Raw genomic sequence first — 23,445 nt, forward strand, 5'->3', positions numbered from 1 at the left:
GTTGTTTCTTCCGGTGGAAAACTGGAAGCGGTTGATGGAAAGAGCCTGTCCCAGGAAGATACCCTGTCTCTCCTCCACATGCCCTTCATTCAACAGACATCGGCTCCATCAAGGAGTCGGTCTGTAGTTCCTCCCCTTGGATCTGAGTCCGGTGGTGGGGACACTGAGCTCGTAAGTACCATGCTAAGTCGTCCAAATAGCATACACTTCCACCTTGTTCTCTTGAGAGTCTCATGTTTTGTTTGTTTGCTTGTTTGCTCGTTGCTTTTTAGGGCCGCCCCCGTGACATATGTATGTTCCCAGGCTAAGGGTCACATCGGATCTATAGCCGCTGGCCTATACCATAGCCAGAGCAACACCAGATCTTTAACCCACTGAACAAGGCCAGGGAACAAACCTGAGTCATCACGGATGCTAAGATCCGTTTCCATTAAGCCGTGATGGGAACTCCGAGATGCTCGTGTTCGACTCAGCCCCCATACTGTGAAGAAGCTCAACCAGCCAAGAAAACCCAGCTCATGTGGAGAACGAAGAACTGCCGCCCACAGCTCTGGCTGAGCACCAGCCAACTGCCAGCAGCAGTTTGCCAGGTGTGTGAGTGAGCCCCCTTCAAAGTGGATTCTCTAGCCCCAGTGAGTCAACTCAGTTCACATTGTGGGGAACAGAGTCAAACCATCCTCACCCAATTCAGCCCAAATAGTAGATTTGCTCAAGAGCAAAATAAATGATGGTTGGTGTCTTAATGCACCATGTTTGCTGTCACTCAGCAATAGATAATCGGAACACTTTGCAAACCCACTTCTAAGGAAGGATTCACTCATTGCAGCACTCACGGAATTGTGCAGCCATTGTACCATGGGGTGGGTCTCCCCAAATCTCCTTCAGCCCTGCTCTGCCAAATCACCCTAAACAAAAACTTGCTACATTTGTCATGCAAATACAACTTCAAGGCAAGTGTTCTATAGCCCTCTCCCAGCAAACCATGTGGTCAACCCATAGAATCATGCGAAAGGAAAAATGATTTTGGGATAAGGCACTAAGTTTCAGGGCAGTTTGACATCCCTTGAGAAGTCTCCAAAATAGCTGGGGCCATTATCTGCACATTTGAAAGCCTCAGGTTTAGAAGACAGTGTGAAAAAGAGAATATCTATAGGTATGACTGGGTCACTATGCTTACAGCAGAAATTGACACAACAGTGTAAATCAACTTTAATAAATTTTTTTTCTCTTTTGTCTTTTTAGGGCCGCACCCACAGCACATGGAGGTTCCCAGGCTAGGGGTCTAATCGGAGCTGTTGCCGCCAGCCCATGCCAGAGCCACAGCAACATGGGATCCGAGCTGCGTGCTCGACCTATACCCACTGAGCGAGGCCAGGGATCGAACCCGCAACCTCATGGTTCCTAGCCAGACTAGTTTCCGCTGCTCCACGACGGGAACTCCCAACTTTAATAAAAATCTTTAAAAAATAAAGAAAGCCTCAGGTTACCCCGAAGCCCAAAAATCAGGTGGAGAGAACCCAGGCAGGCAGGAGCAATTGTATTTTCCCAAGAGGTTGGTACAGGCAGAACTGGCACCACAAGGAGTTGAGTTCCTGGAACATTCATCCCCATCTAAGCAGAAAACCAAAAAGGATGCTGAGGCTACCTACAGCAGAGCAATTCACAGCCCCACCTGGAACTAAAGCCAACGGTTTTCCCAAGCTACAAGGGGCTCACACATTTGCGTCACTATGGAAAGGAAACGCTTGGGGCGTGTTTCTCTCCCTTGCAATTTTCTGATGAGGCCACCCACCTCTCAGGATAAAATCCTCCAAGAGCAGGCAAGGCACTGAGAGTCTGTTCCCAGCTGAGCTCCTCTTTGGCTTCTAATCCCATCTTAATTCACCACCCAGACTCATCGGGCACCTTTAGTGGCTCATTCTCTGCCATCTGTGTTTGCTCAGCCTCTAATTCATTACTCCCCTCTTTCACGGAGGAATGAATCTCAGTTCCCCTCCAAAGAATCACTACATCAGAGAGGAGGGGTAGAGAGAGCCTGGACAGCATCAGTTCAAAGCCTGGCTCTGCCCCTTAGAATCTGTGTGTTGCTGGGGGCTATGGAGTGAATTGTCACCCCAAATTCCTACACTGAAATCCTAACCCTCAGTGAGGTAGTATTAAAATCGGAAAGATGATTAGGTTTAGATGAGGTCATGAGGGTGGGGCCCTTGTGATGGGATCAGTGCCCTTTTAAGAAGAGGGAGAATCATAAGAACTCTCTCTCTCTCTCCCCCCTTCCTCTCTCCCTCTCTCTCCTCTCTCTGCCCTGTGTGAACATAAAAGAAGCTCACTCCAGAAAGAGAGCTCTTTCCAGAAACTGACCATGCCAACACCCTGATCTTGGATTTCCAGCCTCCAGAACTGTGAGATAATAAAGTTCTGTTGTTTCCACCCACCAGCTTATGGTGCTTTATTGTGGCAGCCTGAGCTGACTAATACACTGGACAAGAGGATTCATCTCTGTGTGTCACATCTATGATTATTATGGGACTAATCATAGAACCCACCCCCACAGGGTTGTCCAGAGGGTTCGATAAGATGACAAAGAATCGGAGTTCCTGTTGTGGTGCAGTAGAAATGAATCCGACTAGGAACCATGAGGTTGCAGGTTCGACCCCTGGCCTCGCTCAGCGGGTTAAGGATCCGGCGTTGCCGTGAGCTGTGGTGTAGGTTGCAGGCGCGGCTTGGATCTGGTGTTGCTGTGGCTCTGGCATAGAGTGACAGCTGTAGCTCCGATTGGACCCCTAGCCTGGGAACCTCCATATGCTGTGGGTGCGGCCGTCAAAAGACAAAAGGACGAAAAAAAAAAAAAAGAAGAAGAAGAAGAAGAAGAAGAAGAAGAAGACGGCGACAAAGTGTCTTTAGCCACTCAGAAGAGAACCTGGGATAGAGTGAGGATCCCCAGCCCAGGACAGTGGGTTGAAGGATCAGCGATGCCACAGCAGCAGCATAGGTTGCAATTGCAGCTGGGATCTGATCCCCGGTCCAGGAACTCCTTAAGCCCTGGGGCACCCCCCTAAAAAAATTGAACCCCACCCCCAGCACTCCCTATCTACCTTCCTGCCTTCTTTGATTTCACCTCCTTTAACTATCCCTGACACCCAACAGTTTTCTGCCTTGATTTTGTCCAATCTCTCTCTCTCCCCACAGTAGATAATCAATTCCAGGAGAACAAGTATTTGGGCCTGTATTTCTCACTGCTGCATCCTCCATCCCTAGAATCTGGGCGGGCATACAGTAGGTGCTCAACAAGTATTTTTGAATGAGTGCATGAATGAACGAAGAAATGAATGAATGATTATTGGCTTCAGCTTTGCAACTGAACTCAGCTGAGACTCACCCCAAGTCCTCCCCCAGAGAGTACTGTCTATGCAAAAAGATCGGACCTGATTCCCAAGAGTCCCATGGAGCTACCTCTACACGTCTCTCCGGGGCCCTGGATGCCCATCTTGCCCGTGCTGGATTCAAATCCGGACTTGCAGACACAAGAGTAGCTCCCCACACTGTTGCGGCAAGATGCGTGCTCTGGGCAAGCTCTGGGATTGGCACATTCGTCCACATCTGGTCAGTGGGAATGAAAATCCGGGTCAAGGCAGAGGAAGCAGTGAGGATAGGAGGCTGCATAGGATCAAGGAGGACTCTCATGGCTTCCTTCAAATAACTTATAGGAAAAAGTTCTCAAGGTTGGGTCTGAATTCCCTAGAGCTCAGAGGATCTCCATCTCAGCACCATCAACACTTGGGAACAGATCCTTCTTGGTTGTACGGAGGTTGCTCTATGCATTGTAGGATATTTGGAAGGACGCGCTGGTCTCTGCTCACACAAGTAAGAGTAACGCAAACAAACCCTACACCACCATCAATGGGCGAAAACCAAAAATGTCTAAGGATGTTGATAACATCCCCCTAAGGGCAAAGAGGGTAAATCACCCTAGAAACAGAATCACGCCATTACTCTCCAGCACTGCTTGCAGCACTGTTTAGCACGTAGTAGACCCTCAGAAGCAGCTCAAGTCCAAGAGATACCACATCATAGCTGTCTGTCCTCCGGCAAGACGCAACCTTATAATGCCTAAAAGGAGGCTCCTGGTCCCCAGGATCCTCAATCAAAGGGGTTCTGAATTCATGGCACAGGTACCCAGAGATCGGGTCCTCTATACCTTCACAGATGGAGTTGGTAGAGGTGAATCCAACGTGGCAGCTGCAGCTGTAGCTTCCCAAGGAGTTGGTACACTGGGAATGCTCCGGGCAGACCCCGCTCTGGAGGCATTCATTAATGTCTGAAGAGCAGTGGAAGAGAGGGGCCAGGCCAAAGGGTGAGTGTCTGAGCGCACGCGCGTGCACGCACACGCACGCGCACGCACACGCACACGCACACACACACACACACACACACACACGGAAGCAGCTCCGCAGCAGCTGCCCACCAAAGACCCGCCACGCCTGACAGCCTGACAGCATTACCTACACACGCGAAACGACCTCCCTTTGCCGGGATCCAGTCATCTCCGGTGGGAGACGAGAAACCAGGCAAACAGCTGCACTTGTAGCTCCCTGGCAGGTTTCTGCAGACGGAGTGAGGCCCACAGGCTGGGGGGCTTTGAGAACATTCATCTATATCTGGACCGGAAAAAAAGAAGCACACTGGCCAATGGGCTTTGCCTTGGACCACACGTTGTTTCTTCCGGTGGAAAACTGGAAGCGGTTGATGGAAAGAGCCTGTCCCAGGAAGATACCCTGTCTCTCCTCCACATGCCCTTCATTCAACAGACATCGGCTCCATCAAGGAGTCGGTCTGTAGTTCCTCCCCTTGGATCTGAGTCCGGTGGTGGGGACACTGAGCTCGTAAGTACCATGCTAAGTCGTCCAAATAGCATACACTTCCACCTTGTTCTCTTGAGAGTCTCATGTTTTGTTTGTTTGCTTGTTTGCTCGTTGCTTTTTAGGGCCGCCCCCGTGACATATGTATGTTCCCAGGCTAAGGGTCACATCGGATCTATAGCCGCTGGCCTATACCATAGCCAGAGCAACACCAGATCTTTAACCCACTGAACAAGGCCAGGGAACAAACCTGAGTCATCACGGATGCTAAGATCCGTTTCCATTAAGCCGTGATGGGAACTCCGAGATGCTCGTGTTCGACTCAGCCCCCATACTGTGAAGAAGCTCAACCAGCCAAGAAAACCCAGCTCATGTGGAGAACGAAGAACTGCCGCCCACAGCTCTGGCTGAGCACCAGCCAACTGCCAGCAGCAGTTTGCCAGGTGTGTGAGTGAGCCCCCTTCAAAGTGGATTCTCTAGCCCCAGTGAGTCAACTCAGTTCACATTGTGGGGAACAGAGTCAAACCATCCTCACCCAATTCAGCCCAAATAGTAGATTTGCTCAAGAGCAAAATAAATGATGGTTGGTGTCTTAATGCACCATGTTTGCTGTCACTCAGCAATAGATAATCGGAACACTTTGCAAACCCACTTCTAAGGAAGGATTCACTCATTGCAGCACTCACGGAATTGTGCAGCCATTGTACCATGGGGTGGGCCTCCCCAAATCTCCTTCAGCCCTGCTCTGCCAAATCACCCTAAACAAAAACTTGCTACATTTGTCATGCAAATACAACTTCAAGGCAAGTGTTCTATAGCCCTCTCCCAGCAAACCATGTGATCAACCCATAGAATCATGCGAAAGGAAAAATGATTTTGGGATAAGGCACTAAGTTTCAGGGCAGTTTGACATCCCTTGAGAAGTCTCCAAAATAGCTGGGGCCATTATCTGCACATTTGAAAGCCTCAGGTTTAGAAGACAGTGTGAAAAAAAGAATATCTATAGGTATGACCGGGTCACTATGCTTACAGCAGAAATTGACACAACAGTGTAAATCAACTTTAATAAATTTTTTTTCTCTTTTGTCTTTTTAGGGCCGCACCCACAGCACATGGAGGTTCCCAGGCTAGGGGTCTAATCGGAGCTGTTGCCGCCAGCCCATGCCAGAGCCACAGCAACATGGGATCCGAGCTGCGTGCTCGACCTATACCCACTGAGCGAGGCCAGGGATCGAACCCGCAACCTCATGGTTCCTAGCCAGACTAGTTTCCGCTGCTCCACGACGGGAACTCCCAACTTTAATAAAAATCTTTAAAAAATAAAGAAAGCCTCAGGTTACCCCGAAGCCCAAAAATCAGGTGGAGAGAACCCAGGCAGGCAGGAGCAATTGTATTTTCCCAAGAGGTTGGTACAGGCAGAACTGGCACCACAAGGAGTTGAGTTCCTGGAACATTCATCCCCATCTAAGCAGAAAACCAAAAAGGATGCTGAGGCTACCTACAGCAGAGCAATTCACAGCCCCACCTGGAACTAAAGCCAACGGTTTTCCCAAGCTACAAGGGGCTCACACATTTGCGTCACTATGGAAAGGAAACGCTTGGGGCGTGTTTCTCTCCCTTGCAATTTTCTGATGAGGCCACCCACCTCTCAGGATAAAATCCTCCAAGAGCAGGCAAGGCACTGAGAGTCTGTTCCCAGCTGAGCTCCTCTTTGGCTTCTAATCCCATCTTAATTCACCACCCAGACTCATCGGGCACCTTTAGTGGCTCATTCTCTGCCATCTGTGTTTGCTCAGCCTCTAATTCATTACTCCCCTCTTTCACGGAGGAATGAATCTCAGTTCCCCTCCAAAGAATCACTACATCAGAGAGGAGGGGTAGAGAGAGCCTGGACAGCATCAGTTCAAAGCCTGGCTCTGCCCCTTAGAATCTGTGTGTTGCTGGGGGCTATGGAGTGAATTGTCACCCCAAATTCCTACACTGAAATCCTAACCCTCAGTGAGGTAGTATTAAAATCGGAAAGATGATTAGGTTTAGATGAGGTCATGAGGGTGGGGCCCTTGTGATGGGATCAGTGCCCTTTTAAGAAGAGGGAGAATCATAAGAACTCTCTCTCTCTCTCCCCCCTTCCTCTCTCCCTCTCTCTCCTCTCTCTGCCCTGTGTGAACATAAAAGAAGCTCACTCCAGAAAGAGAGCTCTTTCCAGAAACTGACCATGCCAACACCCTGATCTTGGATTTCCAGCCTCCAGAACTGTGAGATAATAAAGTTCTGTTGTTTCCACCCACCAGCTTATGGTGCTTTATTGTGGCAGCCTGAGCTGACTAATACACTGGACAAGAGGATTCATCTCTGTGTGTCACATCTATGATTATTATGGGACTAATCATAGAACCCACCCCCACAGGGTTGTCCAGAGGGTTCGATAAGATGACAAAGAATCGGAGTTCCTGTTGTGGTGCAGTAGAAATGAATCCGACTAGGAACCATGAGGTTGCAGGTTCGACCCCTGGCCTCGCTCAGCGGGTTAAGGATCCGGCGTTGCCGTGAGCTGTGGTGTAGGTTGCAGGCGCGGCTTGGATCTGGTGTTGCTGTGGCTCTGGCATAGAGTGACAGCTGTAGCTCCGATTGGACCCCTAGCCTGGGAACCTCCATATGCTGTGGGTGCGGCCGTCAAAAGACAAAAGGACGAAAAAAAAAAAAAAAGAAGAAGAAGAAGAAGAAGAAGAAGAAGACGGCGACAAAGTGTCTTTAGCCACTCAGAAGAGAACCTGGGATAGAGTGAGGATCCCCAGCCCAGGACAGTGGGTTGAAGGATCAGCGATGCCACAGCAGCAGCATAGGTTGCAATTGCAGCTGGGATCTGATCCCCGGTCCAGGAACTCCTTAAGCCCTGGGGCACCCCCCTAAAAAAATTGAACCCCACCCCCAGCACTCCCTATCTACCTTCCTGCCTTCTTTGATTTCACCTCCTTTAACTATCCCTGACACCCAACAGTTTTCTGCCTTGATTTTGTCCAATCTCTCTCTCTCCCCACAGTAGATAATCAATTCCAGGAGAACAAGTATTTGGGCCTGTATTTCTCACTGCTGCATCCTCCATCCCTAGAATCTGGGCGGGCATACAGTAGGTGCTCAACAAGTATTTTTGAATGAGTGCATGAATGAACGAAGAAATGAATGAATGATTATTGGCTTCAGCTTTGCAACTGAACTCAGCTGAGACTCACTCGAACGCCTCTCCCACGAATGCTGTCTGTGAAAACAGATAGGACCTGATTCCCCCACAGACCCCTGCACCTACCTCTACACATCTGTCCCGGGCCCTGGACACTCGTCTTTCCCCTGCTGGATTCAAATCCGGGCTTGCAGACACAAGAGTAGCTCCCCACACTGTTTCGGCAAATCGCGTGCTCTGGGCAAGTTTTGGGATTGGCACATTCATTTACATCTAGTGAATGGGAATGAAAACCCGGGTCAAGGCAGAGGAAACAGTGAGGACAGGAAGCTGCGAACAGGACATTCATCTCACCCACAAGGGTAGGAGCGAAGCATTCGAGGGACGGAACCCCCGTTACCCTCAATTACTGCCTTATCTACTGCTTAGCTCCTAATAGACCCTCAACAAGAATTCAAATCCAAGTTTCTCTACTTGATAGTTATCTATCCTTATGCAAGGGACTGTACCTCTCTGGGCCTCAATTTAATCATTTCTAAAATCAAGATCATAGACGCTACCCATAAGATCATCACATATTACCTGTACAGATGAAACGACCTTTCTTTCCCAAGATCCAGTTGTTTCCAGTGGGAGATGAGAAACCAGTCAAACAGCTGCACCTGTACCTCCCTGGCAGGTTCTTGCAGATTGAGTGAGGACCACATACTGGGGGGCTTTGAGAACACTCATCTATATCTGGACAGGAAAAGAGAGTCATAGTTGCCAATATGCTCCTTCATGTACAACAGATTGTATTTTTCAAAGAGCTTGAAACACTGTCTTCCATCCCATGTGACCTGCATGCAATGTCCTTTAACTGGTACACTTTCCATCAAGCAGTGGGTCTATATTTCCTTCCCTTGAATCTGAGTATGGTGGTGGGGACATTAGGTCATCAAAATACCATGGTAAATCATCAAAATATCATACACTTCCACCTTGTTCTCTTGAGATGCTCATGCTTGGCTCAGCCGCCATACTGTGAGGAAGCCTTGCAAGTCATGAAAAACCAGCTCACACGGTAAGATTAAGACTTCCCACTCACAGCCCTGGAGCAGCCAACCAATAGCCAGCACCATCTTGAAGCCACAGGAGTGAGCCCCCTTCAAAGAGAATCCTCTAGCCCCCAGTTGAGCCAACACAACTCACACTGTGGGGAACAGAGTTGAGCCATTCTCACCCAACTCAGCCCAAATAGCAGATTTATTTGTGAGCAAAATAAATGATTGTTGCTGTCTTAATGTACCAACACCAATAGATAACCAGAACTTTTGCAAACCCACTTCTAGGAATTTACTCATTGGCGCACCCATAGAATTGTGCAGCCATTGTACCATGGGGTGGGCCTCCCCAAATCTCCTTCAGCCCTGCTCTGCCAAGTCATCCTAAGTAAACATTTGCTTTGAAGTTGCTGGACAAATACAACTTCAAGGCAAGCGCCCTATAGCTCTCTTCCAGGAAAATGCACCTCTCCAAGAGAGAAATCTGGACCTGCCACATGCATCAAGATAAGATCACAGGGATATTCTTCCCAGTTTTAAGTAATGGAACATTAAACATCTAAATGTCTGTTGATAATAGGATGATTAAATCAGGAGTTGACATAAAGAATAATGTAGCATGTTCCTTCATTTGAGAAATATCTATTGAATATTCACAGTGTCTTAGGTACCATATTGGGAGTCAAAGACATGCAGTGGACAAGGTCCTTACCATAGTATCCATCATTTTCTAGTTGGGGCATGTTGATTCTACCTGTATTTTATTTTATTTTTTGCTTTTTATGGCCACACCCACAGCATATGGAGGTTCCCAGGCTAGGGGTCGAATCAGAGCTACAGCTGCTGGCCTACACCACAGCCACAGCAACGCCAGATCCAAGCCACGTCTGTGACCTACACCACAGCTCACGGCAACACTGGATCCTTCACCCACTGAGCAAGGCCAGGGATCAAACCCACAACCACATGGTTCCTAGTCATATAATTTCTGCTGTTCCATGACAGGAACTCCTGATCCTACCTGTATTTTAAAACGAGGGACCAAAAAGACTACTGTGCTCACTGAATAATCCATGAACGATAGCCCAAAGGTTTAAAAAAGGATGTTTGGAGCTCCCTAGGAAATATAGTAATAGATATTAAATCATCTTATTCAGAGATTATCAAACTACAGCCCAAGTGTGAAATCTGGCCCACTACTTGTTTGTGTAAATAAAGTTTTATTGGAACACAGCCACATCCATTCATTTATGCATTATCTCTGGATGCTTTTGCATTACAACTGGAGTGTTGAATAATCAAGACCTCCATATCATATGGCCTGCAACCTCCAAAATGTTTACTATCTGGCCCCTTGCAGAAAAATTTTGCGGATCCCTGGTCTTATTCAGAAACATAGTCAGATCTTCACTGTTAAAAGGAAGTTTGGGTCTAAATATAAGGAATACATATCAAAAACTAGCTCATTCTGGGTATTATTTTAGCTTATATTCTTTATGTTAACTGTAGCTCTTGGCACTCTACATGTGCCAAGCAGGTTGTATACATTATTGCATTTAATTTTCCCAACTATCATTTAAGGTAAATACTTCTTTCTCTCTCTCTCTCTCCCTCTCGGCCACCCTGTGCCATATGGAGTTCCTTCGTCAGATCCCAGCCACAGTTGCAACTCGCACAGCAGCTGTGCCACACCAGATCCTTAACCCACTGTGCTGGGCTGGGGACTGAATTTGCATCCCAGCCCTGCAGAGACGCTGAAGATCCGGTTGCACCACAGCAGAACCCCTAAGGTAGATACTCACATACACCCATTTTATAGATGGAAATATTGAGGCTTAGAGATATTAATGATGTTTCTGCAACGCTTTACAACTGCTGTGTGGCAAACAGGTAATGTGGTTTGGAGACCGCCATTAGAGTCGGAAAGTCCCGGGTTTGCATTCCAATTTAACTGCATGACTCTGAACACATCACTTCAGATATCCAAGCCTCAGGCTTCTCATCTGTACAATGGAGGTCCTAGCAATGCCTATGCTCAATGTCATGTGAACAGGCACATAAAGCCCTTCACACAGGGCCTGGCACTCCGTACAGGTTAGGAATTCATATTATTCACATGGAAGGAAATCAATGTCTATTTGGGGATATTGGCAAATAGCATCTTTTTCTTTTTATTCTAATGCAGGTCTCTAATCACTGGAATTTTTGGTGACCAGGTATCATTTTTCATAATCAAAAGCAATTGGGGGGGAGGAATGAAGGGAGAGAAGAAGGAAGGAAGGGAGGGAGGAAAGAAAGAAGGGATTAATAGTTGGGAAAAGGGAAAAGGACCTATTTCTGCTGTCCAGCCAGCTTTCACCAGATGCTGGGGGATTTTGAGGGGGCATGAACTCACCTAGGCATTCCACCGTTGGATCTTTGAACTGCATCTGTCCGTTGGTGGACAGAAAGCCTCTTTTGCAACTGCAGTAGTAACTGTCTGAAGTGTTGGTGCAGGTTGCATATGCCGGACACATGGTGGTATCTGTACACTCATTCCCAGCTAGGCAACACAGAAGAAAGGATTTGGATTAGAGCACCGAGTGGAAGGGCAAGGGAACCCAGCGTGGGAAGAGGAAGGTGACTGTTGTGGGTTGAATTGTGCCTCCCTCCCCCCAAAAAAAGGCCATGTTGAAGTCCTAAACCCTGGTCCCTGAGAATGTGACCAGAAAATAGAGTCTCTGTAGATGCAATCAAGATGTGAGTTAATATGAGATTATACTGGAGCAGGACGGCCCCTTAATCTGATATGATCAGTTCCTGAAGTCATTCCATTGCACAATGAGGTTGGCCTGATTGGTTCCTTCTAAGAAGAGGAGTTTCCTGGTGGCCCAGCAGGTTAAGGATCTGGCATTGTCACTGCTGTGGCTCCAGCCCCTGAGCTGTCACAGGTTCAATCCCTGGCCCAGGAACTTCTGTGTAGAGACAGGGAGACTAGTACGTGATGACAGGCAGAGATTGGAATGATGTCTCCACAAGCCAAGGGATGCTGAGGATTACCAGCAACACCTTCAGCTGCTAGGATAACTAGAACTGAAATTAGACTTTGAAGCAGACTCTTCCCTACAGCCTTCAGAGACAGCCCCTTGATTTCAGCCTTCTGGCCTCCAGAATGGTGAGATGATACATTTGTGTTGTTTTGAGCCACTTTGTTTGCCACCATTTCAGCTGCGCTGGAAACTGATACAGCCACCAAACGTGTTCAGTGGACCCCAGATCCTTGCTCTTCCAAAAGTGGTCCATGGGTCAGCAGCATCAGCCTGGGAATCTGATGAACATGCAGAGTCTCCAGCCCCATCCCCAAACTACTATATCAGAATCTGCCTTTTAGCAAGATCCTCAGGTGACTCGTGTGCATTTGAAAGCGTGAGAAGCACCATCTCAGACACTTGCTACTCCAAGTGGGATCCACAGATGAGTAGCATCTGCCTCACCTGGGGTCCCCAGGAAATCTTGGGAAATCAGATGCCAAGTCAGGCCTGGGGATGAAGCTGAGATTCTGCAGTTCTAATAAGTCCCTGAATGATGCTGATGATGTTGATCCTTGGACTGCATGGTGAGCATCAGAGCTACAGACAGAAGAGTATGAATCAAAATTGCAGCCCTAATGGAAGTTTCCTGGTGGCCCAACAGTTAAAGGATCCAGCGATGTGGCTGCTGTGGCAAGGACGGTTCAATCCCAGGCCCAGGAATTTCCAGAAGCCACAGGTGCAGCCAAAAAAAAAAAAAAACTTGTAGCACTGCTGACACCTTGATTTTAGCCCAGTAAGGTGCATTTGGGACTTCTGACCTCCAGAACTGTAGGATAATGTTTTTGTGGTTTTAAATGCCAAATCTAGGGTGATTTGTTACAACAGCCATAGAACCTGAATGCAGTCCCCATTACATGACTGTGGAAAACGGAGCTTAGAGATGTTAAGTGACTTGCCCAAAGAAACACAGCTGGTGAGTGGTGACTCCAGGCCTGTCAAAAATCCAAATGCATGGAGTTCCCATTGTGACTCAGCAGTTAGCAAATCTGACTGGCATCCATGAGGATGCAGGTTCAATCCCTGGCCTTGCTCAGTGGGTTAAGGAGCCAACATTGCCGTGAGCTGTGGTGCAATCACAAACACAGCTTGGATCCTGCATTGCTGTGGCTGTGGCATAGGCCAGCAACTAGAGCTCCGATTCGACCCCTAGCCTAGGAACCTCCATGTGCCTCGAGTGTGGCCCTAAAAAGAAAAAAAAAAAAGAAAAGAAAGAATAAAAAAGAAATCCAAATGCATGATTTTCTACTACTACTGCTACAGAAGAAGAGATAGGTCTGGCTGGAAATGGAATAAATCTTCAGGCAATTTCTAAGACGATTCTACACAAAAACGTTTGCAATTGGTTGTTTCAAGTCCATTGTCCTGATAGACTGTTAGCTCCCAGAAGGCAGAGATTCGTGTCTCATTTACTGCCATGACCCCAGCACTTTGTACAGTGCCTGGTACACAGTGCTGTTCGGTAATGAAGACCTCTCTGAGAAGGTAACATTTGAGCAAGGACCTAAGAGAGGTGTGTGAGTGAGCTAAGAAACTATTTAAGGTAGAGGAAACAAGGTGCAAAGGTCCTGTGGCAGTATCATGCCCAGCGATGTTGTGGAATTACAAGAAGGCTGGTGTGGCTGGAGTGGAGTGGATGAGGGGTGAGTGGGAGGAGGTGATATGATCAAGTCATGTAGGATCTGCTGGACCATTTGTTAAGACTTCAGCTTCTGCGAGTTCCCATTGTGGCTCAGTGGTAACGAACCCAACCAGTATCCATGATGATGGAGGTTCAATCCCTGGCCCCGCCGCACTATGGGTTAAGGTCCAGCATTGCTCATGAGCTGTGGTGCAGGTCGAAAATTTGGCTCAGATCTGGCATGGCTGTCGTTGTGGCATAGGCCAGCAACTGCAGCTCTGATTTGACCCCTACCCTGGGAACTTCCATATGCCTGGGGTGTGGCCCTGAAAAAAAAAAAAAAAAAGACTTCAGCTTTTTATCAGAGAGATAGGAGCCATGGGAGTGTTTTGAGCAGAAGAGGAGCACAGCATCACTTGGGTTTTAACATGATCCTTCTGGCCACTGGTTGGAGGATGAATTTTATCGGAGCGGAGGCAGGATGACCGGGGAGGAGGCAGCTGCTCTTGTCCAGGTGAGTGATGATGGCGGAGACAGCTCAGATGGGATCAGTGAATCCATAAAGTTCTGGATTTATTCGGATGGTAATACTAACAGGATTTGCCAATGCATCAGATGTGGGATGTGATAGAAAGAAGTCAATGAAAGTACCAACATCAAGTGGCTGGATGGGAAACCACAGGTAACGCTTTATAACATGCCACAAAAAACAAAAGGAATGGAACTTCATTATAACAGTCTTGGGAGCCAGACTCTTTGCCGCCTACAACATGCCTCGTTTATTTCCCTCCCCTGCCTGATGCCTCAGATTATATCTCTCTTCTCATTTCCAGCTTCCTCTTTCATCTGCAAAGGCAACATTTGTCTTTGCAGATTTCCGGTGTCTTACAACTTGTGATCTCTCAACTCTGAGCTTCCCAGCACTCTTCCTCCAGCTATCTCTCAAATCCACCCCAAAGCAGAAGAGCAGCACGGTCCTGTATGATCGGAGCACCTGCCAAACTCTCCAGTTCATCTCATACCTGATCCCACCAGCCACGCTCACCTTGGCTCGGTTCCCTGAATTCTTTCCAGTCTCGGGGCCTCTGTACCCCACCCAGCAGATGGAATCCTGTGAGCCAGTTCCTTATAATAAAGCTTTATAGGAGTTCCCCTGTGGAGTAGCGGGCTAAGGATCCTGCATTGCCACTACAATGGCTGGCGTTGCTGCTGTGGTGTGGGTTAAATCCCCAGCCAGGGAACTTCCACATGTCATGCACGTGTAGGAAAAAAAAGCTTTCTATATATGTATGTGCAGATATCCATCCTATTGGTTCTGTTTCTCTGGATAACTCTGACAAATAAAAACACCTACTGCACAGCAGACACCATGCTAGGCTCTATGGATTCAGCCGAGAAACAAGACACACAAAACTCCCCACCCTCACCGAGCTGATAATCTGGAGGGGTAAGGGGGAGGCATACAATGTCAAAAATAAGATAGTCACTGAGAAGATGACGTGCAAATCAAAACATAGAAAGTAAGGGAAGAAACCATGTACCTATGTAGGGCAAGAGATTCCAGGCAGAGGGAACAGCCTGTACAAAGGTCCTGGGGCAGGACCGTGCTTAGGTGTTGGAGGAACAGCAAAGAAGTCCAGGCGGCTGGAGCAGAGAGATCGAGGGGAAGAGAGGGAGGAGGTGAGGGGTGAGAGGGGACAGGGAAGGGTCTTGTGGGCCGAGGGGAGGACTTGGGCTTTCACCCTGAGAGAGGTAGAAGTCCTGGAGGGCTGTGGGCAGAGGAGGGACAGGGCCTGACTCAGGTACTCACAGGCGCCCTCTAGCCACTCTTTTTTTTTTTTTTTTTTTTTTTTGTCTTTTTGCCTTTTCTAGGGCCGATCCTGCCGCATATGGAGGTTCCCAGGCTAGGGGTCGAATCAGAGCTGTAGCCGCTGGCCTACGCCAGAGCCACAGCAACGCGGGATCCGAGCCACATCTGCAACCTACACCACAGCTCACGGCAACGCCAGATCGTTAACCCACTGAGCAAGGGCAGGGACCAAACCCACAACCTCATGGTTCCTAGTCAGATTCGTCAACCACTGTGCCACGACGGGAACTCCATCTTATAAAGGGCAAGGAGCCAGGAGGCCAGAACAGGAACCACTTCAGCTGTCCCAAGGAAACAGTCACATGATCATCAATCATCAACAAAACAACTCAGTGGGTGGTCACTTAATTGACCTAAGTTGAAAAGGAGACTCAAAGAGGCAAAGAGACTTTTAAAAAGATAACTAGGACTTCATGGCATAGGCGTCTTCCAGGCTCTGGACCCCTTCCATGAATTTTCTGCAGTCCTCATAGTAGTGCTTCGAGGTAGGGTGACCAAGCTATTCTGCCATTCCTGAGACTCTCTCAGTGTTCGCACTCCAAGTACTGCATCCTGGGAAAAACCCCTTCCCCCAAGACGGGACCTGGGACCCTTGGCTGCGGGGCTTGCACCTGGGAAATGTCTCCTTGAGCAACAACATACAAAGAAACCAAATGGGACTAAAAATAGCTGCATGGGCGTTCCCGTCGTGGCGAAGTGTTTAACGAATCCAACTAGGAACCATGAGGTTGTGGGTTCGGTCCCTGCCCTTGCTCAGTGGGTTAACGATCCGGCGTTGCCATGAGCTGTGGTGTAGGTTGCAGATGCAGCTCGGATCCTGCATTGCTGTGGCTCTGGCGTGGGCCGGTGGCTGCAGCTCTGATTCGACCCCTAGCCTGGGAACCTCCATATGCGGCGGGAGCGGCCCAAGAAATGGAAAAAAGACAAAAAAAAAAAAAATAGCAGCATGCTTGCACAGTTGGGGCAGATTATGGACAGCAAGATATAAAAAGACCAAAAACCCAGCTGCCATATCTGAGGAGCCAGGAGCAAAAGCTGGGTGCTGTGCATGCCCTCTGCACACAGCCCCACCAAGGGGGCAGGCAGACCACCTAAGCCACCCCTCTGGCACCCCTACCCTCACCCCACTTAAGGAACCAGCTACACACACACACACACACACACACACACACACACACACACACACCTGCCCCAAGTAAGGGACACACACGCACATCTGCCCCCAGCAAGGGAATACTTGTTTTCCTTTCTTCCTGCTGCAGCAGGAGCTAAATAAAGCCTTGCCTGAATTTCTTATCGGGCCTCTTACTCAATTTCTGTTGACTGGGAAAGCCAAGAAGCCTCATGGTTAACACCCCCAGTCTGGGGCAAGCCGGAATGGTCAGTCACTCTACTTCAAGGTAGACATTAGGACTCCCTTTTCCAGATGCAGAAAAGAGTGCCCAAGAGAGGTTGCCTAACTGTTCCAGGTCAGCCCCCAAGTCAGAACACAGGAGGAGAGCCAAGCAGACCAGACCACGCTGGGAAGGAGTTCAGGAGATTTGCTCATCATTCTGGCTGTACCCCTCATGGGCTACCAGCTTTGACCCAGCTGCAGCGGAGCCTATAAGAACCAGTGAATTTGTGATTCTCAGAGGAGGAAAGGGGGAGGGGGAAAGGACAGAAGAAGAGGGAGGGGAGGAGGAGGGAGAAGGGGAGGAGGAAGAGATGGGGGGAGAGGAAAAGGAAGAGGGGGAGGGAAGGGAGGCGCAGGGGAGGAGGATGGGGAAGGAGGAGAGGGGAGAAGGCTAACATATTACACTTATGATGTTCCAAGTATCTACTAAGCACTGCCTATATCTTACCTCGTTTAATCCTCATCAAACCCCTATGGGATTAACTCCTCTTACTCTCATTTCCATGGAACCAAAGTCATGGGGCATGGATTGGAACAGCCGAGGTCCCCATGTCAATGAACCCTGGAACCAAGATTTGAACCTAGGCAGTGCGACTCCAGAGCCTATCTCATAACAACTCCCCATGGAGTTGAATCCTCAGAACTTAATCCCATCAGGTAGGCAGGGGTTCATCACCCTACCGGATAATCAGGTGACAAAACCAAGAGATGAAGGCATGTCCCCAAGGTCTAATTGCCTTCAAGCTGGGGAAGTCTCTTACCAAAATCTGACCACGATCGCCATGGCCACTCACCTGCAAGCAAAGAGAAGTCTACAGATCCCTTTGATTTTTCTTTCCTCTCTTTTATGGCTGCACCCGCAGCCCATGGAAGCTCCCGGGCTAGGGGTCAAATCTGAGCAGCAGCTTCCAGCCTACAGCACAGCCATAGCAAAACAGGATCTGAGCCACATCTGTAATCTGCGCCACAGATCCTTAACCCACTGAAGGAGGCCAGGGATTGAACCTGCATTCTCATGGACACTATGTCATGTTCGTAACTCACTGAGCCACAATGGGAAGTCCCTATAGATCCCTCTGAGATCTGGCCATAAGCCATCCTTTCACAACCAGGTACCCTGTCTCCCTGGGTACCAGTGATCACAGTGGTGAGTTATGAAAGTGGGAACGGGATGTGAAGAGGAAAACCCAGTCTCTTTCTGGGGATTTACCTCTATCAGCTCACGAGTTCTTCACACTTTGCCAGGTAAGAAAGGATGGGATACCAATGTTCATTGCCGCCCTACACACAGTAGCCAAGACGTGGAAGCAACCTATGCATCCATATGCAGAGGAATGGATAAAGAAGATGTGGTATATACATACAGTGGAATATTATTCAGCCATAAAAAAGAAGGAAATCATGCCATCTACAGCAACATGGATGGACCTAGAGATTATCATACTAAGTGAAGTAAGTCATACAAATTTACAGTTAACCAAGGGGATAGCAGGGGGTGGGGAAAGATAAATTAGGATTTGGGGATTAGCAGATACCCACTGCCATATACACAAGGACCTACTATATAGCATGGGGAGCTATATTCAATATCTTGTAATAACTTATAATGGAAAATAATCTAAAAGTAAACATGTATGTGTGTGTGTGTGTTCACTTTGCTATACACCAGAAACTAAAACACCATTGTAAATCAGCTATAATTTTTTTTAAGGGTTTGGGAGTTCCCTGGTGGTCTAGTGGTAAGGACTCAGCACTTTCTCCATTGCTGCCCAGGTTCAATCCCTGATCTAGGAACCGAAATCCCACATCAAGCTGCTGCACACCACAGCCAAAAAAATGAAAAAAAAAAATTTTTTTTGTCTTTTTGCTATTTCTTGGGCTGCTCCAGCAGCATATGGAGGTTACCAGGCTAGGGGTCAAATCAGAGCTGTAGCCACCGGCCTATGCCAGAGCCACAGCAACACAAGATCCGAGCCGCGTCTGCAGCCTACACCACAGCTCACGGCAACGCTGGGTCGTTAACCCACTGGGCAAGGGCAGGGATCGAACCCACAACCTCATGGTTCCTAGTCGGATTCGTTAACCACTGCGCCACGACGGGAACTCCAAAAATGAAAATTTTTTTAAAATTTTTAATGGTTAAAAGAGGGGGGGAATATCAGCCACTCTTGGCCCCACCCGCATCCACCTTGCCAGGTTAGCATCCTATCCCCCGCTGTCTCACTAGCCTTGAAGCACTGCCTGACACATCCAGGCATGTAACAGCACAGCCTCCGAGCAGGTGAACCTCTGTGGTATAATTCACACTCCAGAGCTCCTCCTGGGACCAGGCTGCGGCTGAAAATCTCCTGAAACACCTTCTGAGTGGCCATTTCCTCCTCCTGCCCCATCCTGCTTCCCTCCCTGCAAGGGTCTCCTGAGAGCCCTCCCTCAACAAATGAGTCACATAAAATCCTCATCTCAGGCTTTGCTTCTCCAGAAATGAATGAAAAACAAGTGGCGATCCTTATTTTTGTGTTTCAGTTTTGTTTTGTTTTTTCAAATTTTGAAGGTCTCCTGTGGTGCAGTGGATTAAGGATCCTGTGCTGTCACTGCAGCGGCTCAGGTTGCTGCTGCAGTTGGGGAGTTCAAACCCTGACCCAGGAACTTCCGCATGCCATGCATGTGGCTAAAAAATAAAATGTTAATTGAAGGCACAAGGGAAAGAGCCAGGGTGGGAACCAAGAGACCTGATGTTATCCCTTGTTCGGCCACCATCTCCTAGCAAGTGGCCAGCTGTGGTTCAACCTCCTGGGACACAAGTCTCCTCCCCACCACATTGGGCATATGCATTTTCCTCGTGCAACTTACACTGTGCCATTGACTCCAACGGAGATAACGTGAATATTACCCAGCTGTAGAAACCACAACACCCTGTCGGAAAGAAAAGGAAAACACCATGAAACATCAAGAAGCTCTTTAGATTCAACCTGAAAAATTACTTCTGGCACGGCTTCATGGAAACAGGTTTGGGGAGCCTAGATGAAAGCTGCAGCTGAGTGATATACGTTGTTCAATATAATCTGCACAACAACCATTCCTGCTTTTCTGCATGTCACTTCTGTTTTTCATTCTGTTTATATTATCTTCATTTTCTTTTCAAAGAGTTCTAGCTGATTTTCAAAAATATGCATTTAAGTATGCGTCCTCAAAGGGAACGACATCTCTCCTAAAAGGGCAAAACTGGAGTTCCCGTCATGGCGCAGTGGTTAACGAATTGGACTAGGATCCATGAGGTTGCAGGTTCGATCCCTGGCCTTGCTCAGTGGGTTAACGATCTGGCGTTGCCGTGAGCTCTGGTGTAGGTCACAGACATGGCTCGGATCCCGCGTTGCTGTGGCTCTGGCGTAGGCCAGCGGCTACAGCTCTGATTAGACCCCTAGCCTGGGAACCTCCATATGCGGCAGGATCGGCCCTAGAAAAGGCAAAAAGACAAAAAAAAAGAGAAAAAAAAAAGGGCAAAACTTGGTTCTTGGGGAAAGATGAAAAACATTGTACTCTTTTATATACAAGACACATAGATATACATATACCATATAAATAAATACACACTATATCTGTAGTATTATTTTTTTTGGTCTTTTGTCTATTTAGGGCCGCACCCACGGCATTTGGAGGTTCCCAGGATAGGGGCTGAATCAGCTACAGCTGCTGGCCTCCACCACAGCCACAGCAACACCAGATCTGAGCTGCAACTGTGACCTACACCACAGTTCACGGTAATGCCGGCCCCTTAACCCACTGAGCGAGGCCAGGGATCGAACCCGCGTCCTCATGGATGCTAGTCTTGTTCATGATGCTAGTCTTGTTCATTAACCACTGAGCCACGATGGGAACTCCTGTAGTATTAATTTTTTTGGGGAGAGTAAGACAATTCATTTTTTTTAATGTCTAAAAGGCAGCCCAGTCCCCCGTATTTAGTTCCTCTCCAACTACATCATCATCATCACCCTCATCATCACCATCATCTTCAGCATCACCATCACCAGTCTCACCAGCATCTTCACCACCACCATCATCATCCCCATCATTATCATCACTGCTATCAACCTCATCATTATCTTCAGCATCACCATCATCACCACCACCATCATCATTATCCCCATCATCATCATCACCATCACCAGTGTCATCACCACCACTCTTTGTTTCTTGCGGGCAGAATAAAGAGTGCTAATGGCAGGGAGTTCCCGTGGCGCAGTGGTTAACGAATCTAACTAGGAACCATGAGATTGCAGGTTCGATCCCTGGGCTTGCTCAGCGGGTTAAGGATCCGCGTTGCTGTGAGCTGTGGTGTAGGTGGCAGATGCAGCTCAGATCCCACATTGCTGTGGCTCTGGCGTAGGCCGGTGGCTACAGCTCCGATTTGACCCCTGTCCTGGGAACCTCCATATGCCGTGGGAGCAGCCCAAGAAATGGTAAAAAGACAAAAAAAAAAGAGTGCTAATGGCTAATCCCAGTGCTGACACCCCCAAAGAAACAAGGCCACAATTCAGGATTTGGGGTCCACAGTCACCTGCTCTTTCTAATGAAACCTGCCACTCAACAAGTCTCACAAACCTAAACTTCCAACTTCCCTCAGTATCACTAATTGAAATTTCTCTTGCTCTTTAGTTATTTTAGAGGCAACAGAGCATCATGTTTAAGCATATCAACTCTGACATCACATGTTTGGTGTCAAAATCTAGCTTCACCAATTACAGACTGTGCGGCCTTGGGAAAGTTACTTAATTTCTTTGTGCCTATGTTTTCTCTTATGTGTAATAAGGGAAACAAATCCACTGTACAACAGCTGAGGAAACCCACACTTGTTGCTTAGAAAAGGTCTCCTATTCTTAGATTTGAACCAATGATGAAAACTCACAAGACCCATGAAGGGAACAATGACATGAAAAAAGCAAGACCAAGAAAAACTGACACCTGAAGAAAAAGAAATAAAAGAACAGGAAAGGAGTTCTCATCTTGGAGCAGCAGAAATGAATCTGACTAGTGTACATGAGGACGTGAGTTTGATCCCTGGCCTCGCTCAGTGGGTTAAGGATCCAGCGTTGCTGGGAGCTGTAGTGTTGGTCACAGATGCAGCTTGGATCCTGCATTGCTGTGGCTGTGGTGTAGGCCAGCAGCTGTTGCTCTGATTCAACCTCTGGCCTGGGAACTTCCATAAGCTGTGGGTGCAGCCCTAAAAAGAAAAGAAAGAAAGAAAGAAAGAAAAGAAATACCTTCCCTGGTTTCCTCCTTCTATATAACCCCCGATCACACTATACGACAGCTTCTTTCATAGCTCTTATCACCCCTGGAATGCCCCGTTTTATATATTCTTCGGAGCAGCATAGTTTAGGAATAAAACATACAGACTCTGGAACCAGGCTGGCTTTAAAACCCTGGCTCTACTCCCTTATTACATAAGTGGTCTTGGGCAAGTTATTCAATTTCTTTTACCTCATTTTTTTCTCCTTTGTAAAATGGGACTGTTTCAGGACCCAATATCAGAGGAATTTAGTGAAGACTGAATATGTTCTCTATTTGAGGAACTTAGAACAGTGCTAAGTGAGTGGTTGCTATTACCGTTAGTGGCTTCCTTTCTGCCTACCTCTTCCTGCTGGTAAGTCAGCCTCACAGGGCAGGAACTTTGTCTGTTCACTGCTCTATCCTCAGTGCCTAGAACGGCAGCTGGTACACGGTGGGTGCTCAGAAAATACATGCCAAATGAAGGACTATAAAGAAATTCTTTCTTGGCAGATGAATTCCCTGATTTTTATCAAAGCTTTCCTGATGAAGATGTTTGCAGTGTCCAGTCTAGAATTATGATCTCTTGGCTGGATAGCCCAAGGCCCTCCCTTTTCCCTGCAGCCTATATCCAGTGTAATCTTCCCCCGGACTCCCTAGTCAGCCTCATACTCACCCCAAAAGAGAAGGAAACTGAAGCTCCACATCTTGCTGTGTTTCTGTCATTCGAAGAGGAGAATCTTTTCTCTGTTCCCAGAGTTTTTAATAACAGAGGGTGTGGAGAGAGGGGAAGGGCAGAGCCAGCATTGCTCAATGCAACCAGAGCATCACAGCCCTTTTTGCTGAGTTGCCACCACTCGGAAAGGACAGTGTAGCAAACCCCTAATTTTCTCCTTTCTCCACAGTGTAGAGAGGTTGGTCTGGCTGGTGGGTCAGTGTGTGGATCCATCTCCCTCTCTCTCTCTCTCTTTCCTTCCTGCTGGATTCTTTCTTTCTTTTTTTTTTTTTTTAATTGCAGCATAGTTAATTTACAATGTATACACATATATATTCTTTTTCAGCCTTTCCATTACAGGTTATTATAAGATACTGAGTATAATTTACTGTGCTATATAGTAGGTCCTTGTTGTTTATCTCTTTTATAT

At 47.8% G+C, this 23,445-nt stretch overlaps 1 protein-coding gene across 23 annotated transcripts in view; it reads right to left on the minus strand.

Moving 5' to 3' along the window:
• ADGRE1 (adhesion G protein-coupled receptor E1) overlaps nt 1-23,120 on the minus strand; it is an 88,890-nt gene extending 65,770 nt beyond the window's left edge. For 19 of the 23 annotated variants that reach the window (XM_021083951.1, XM_021083973.1, XM_021083952.1 and 16 more), the window contains exons 1-8: nt 22,977-23,120; nt 19,886-19,948; nt 11,476-11,622; nt 8,620-8,775; nt 8,164-8,310; nt 4,503-4,658; nt 4,199-4,318; nt 3,454-3,600 (exon numbers count right to left, since the gene is read on the minus strand). In XM_021083951.1, coding sequence (XP_020939610.1) covers nt 3,454-3,600; nt 4,199-4,318; nt 4,503-4,658; nt 8,164-8,310; nt 8,620-8,775; nt 11,476-11,622; nt 19,886-19,948; nt 22,977-23,007 — 967 coding nt within the window. In that variant the 5' untranslated portion in view covers nt 23,008-23,120. The remainder of the gene's footprint in view (nt 1-3,453; nt 3,601-4,198; nt 4,319-4,502; nt 4,659-8,163; nt 8,311-8,619; nt 8,776-11,475; nt 11,623-19,885; nt 19,949-22,976) is intronic. The other 4 variants (XM_021083974.1, XM_021083958.1, XM_021083962.1 and 1 more) reach the window with 3 other exon arrangements.

This window comes from Sus scrofa, chromosome 2, assembly GCF_000003025.6.
Source record: "Sus scrofa isolate TJ Tabasco breed Duroc chromosome 2, Sscrofa11.1, whole genome shotgun sequence".
In the NCBI taxonomy this organism is placed as follows: domain Eukaryota; kingdom Metazoa; phylum Chordata; class Mammalia; order Artiodactyla; family Suidae; genus Sus; species Sus scrofa.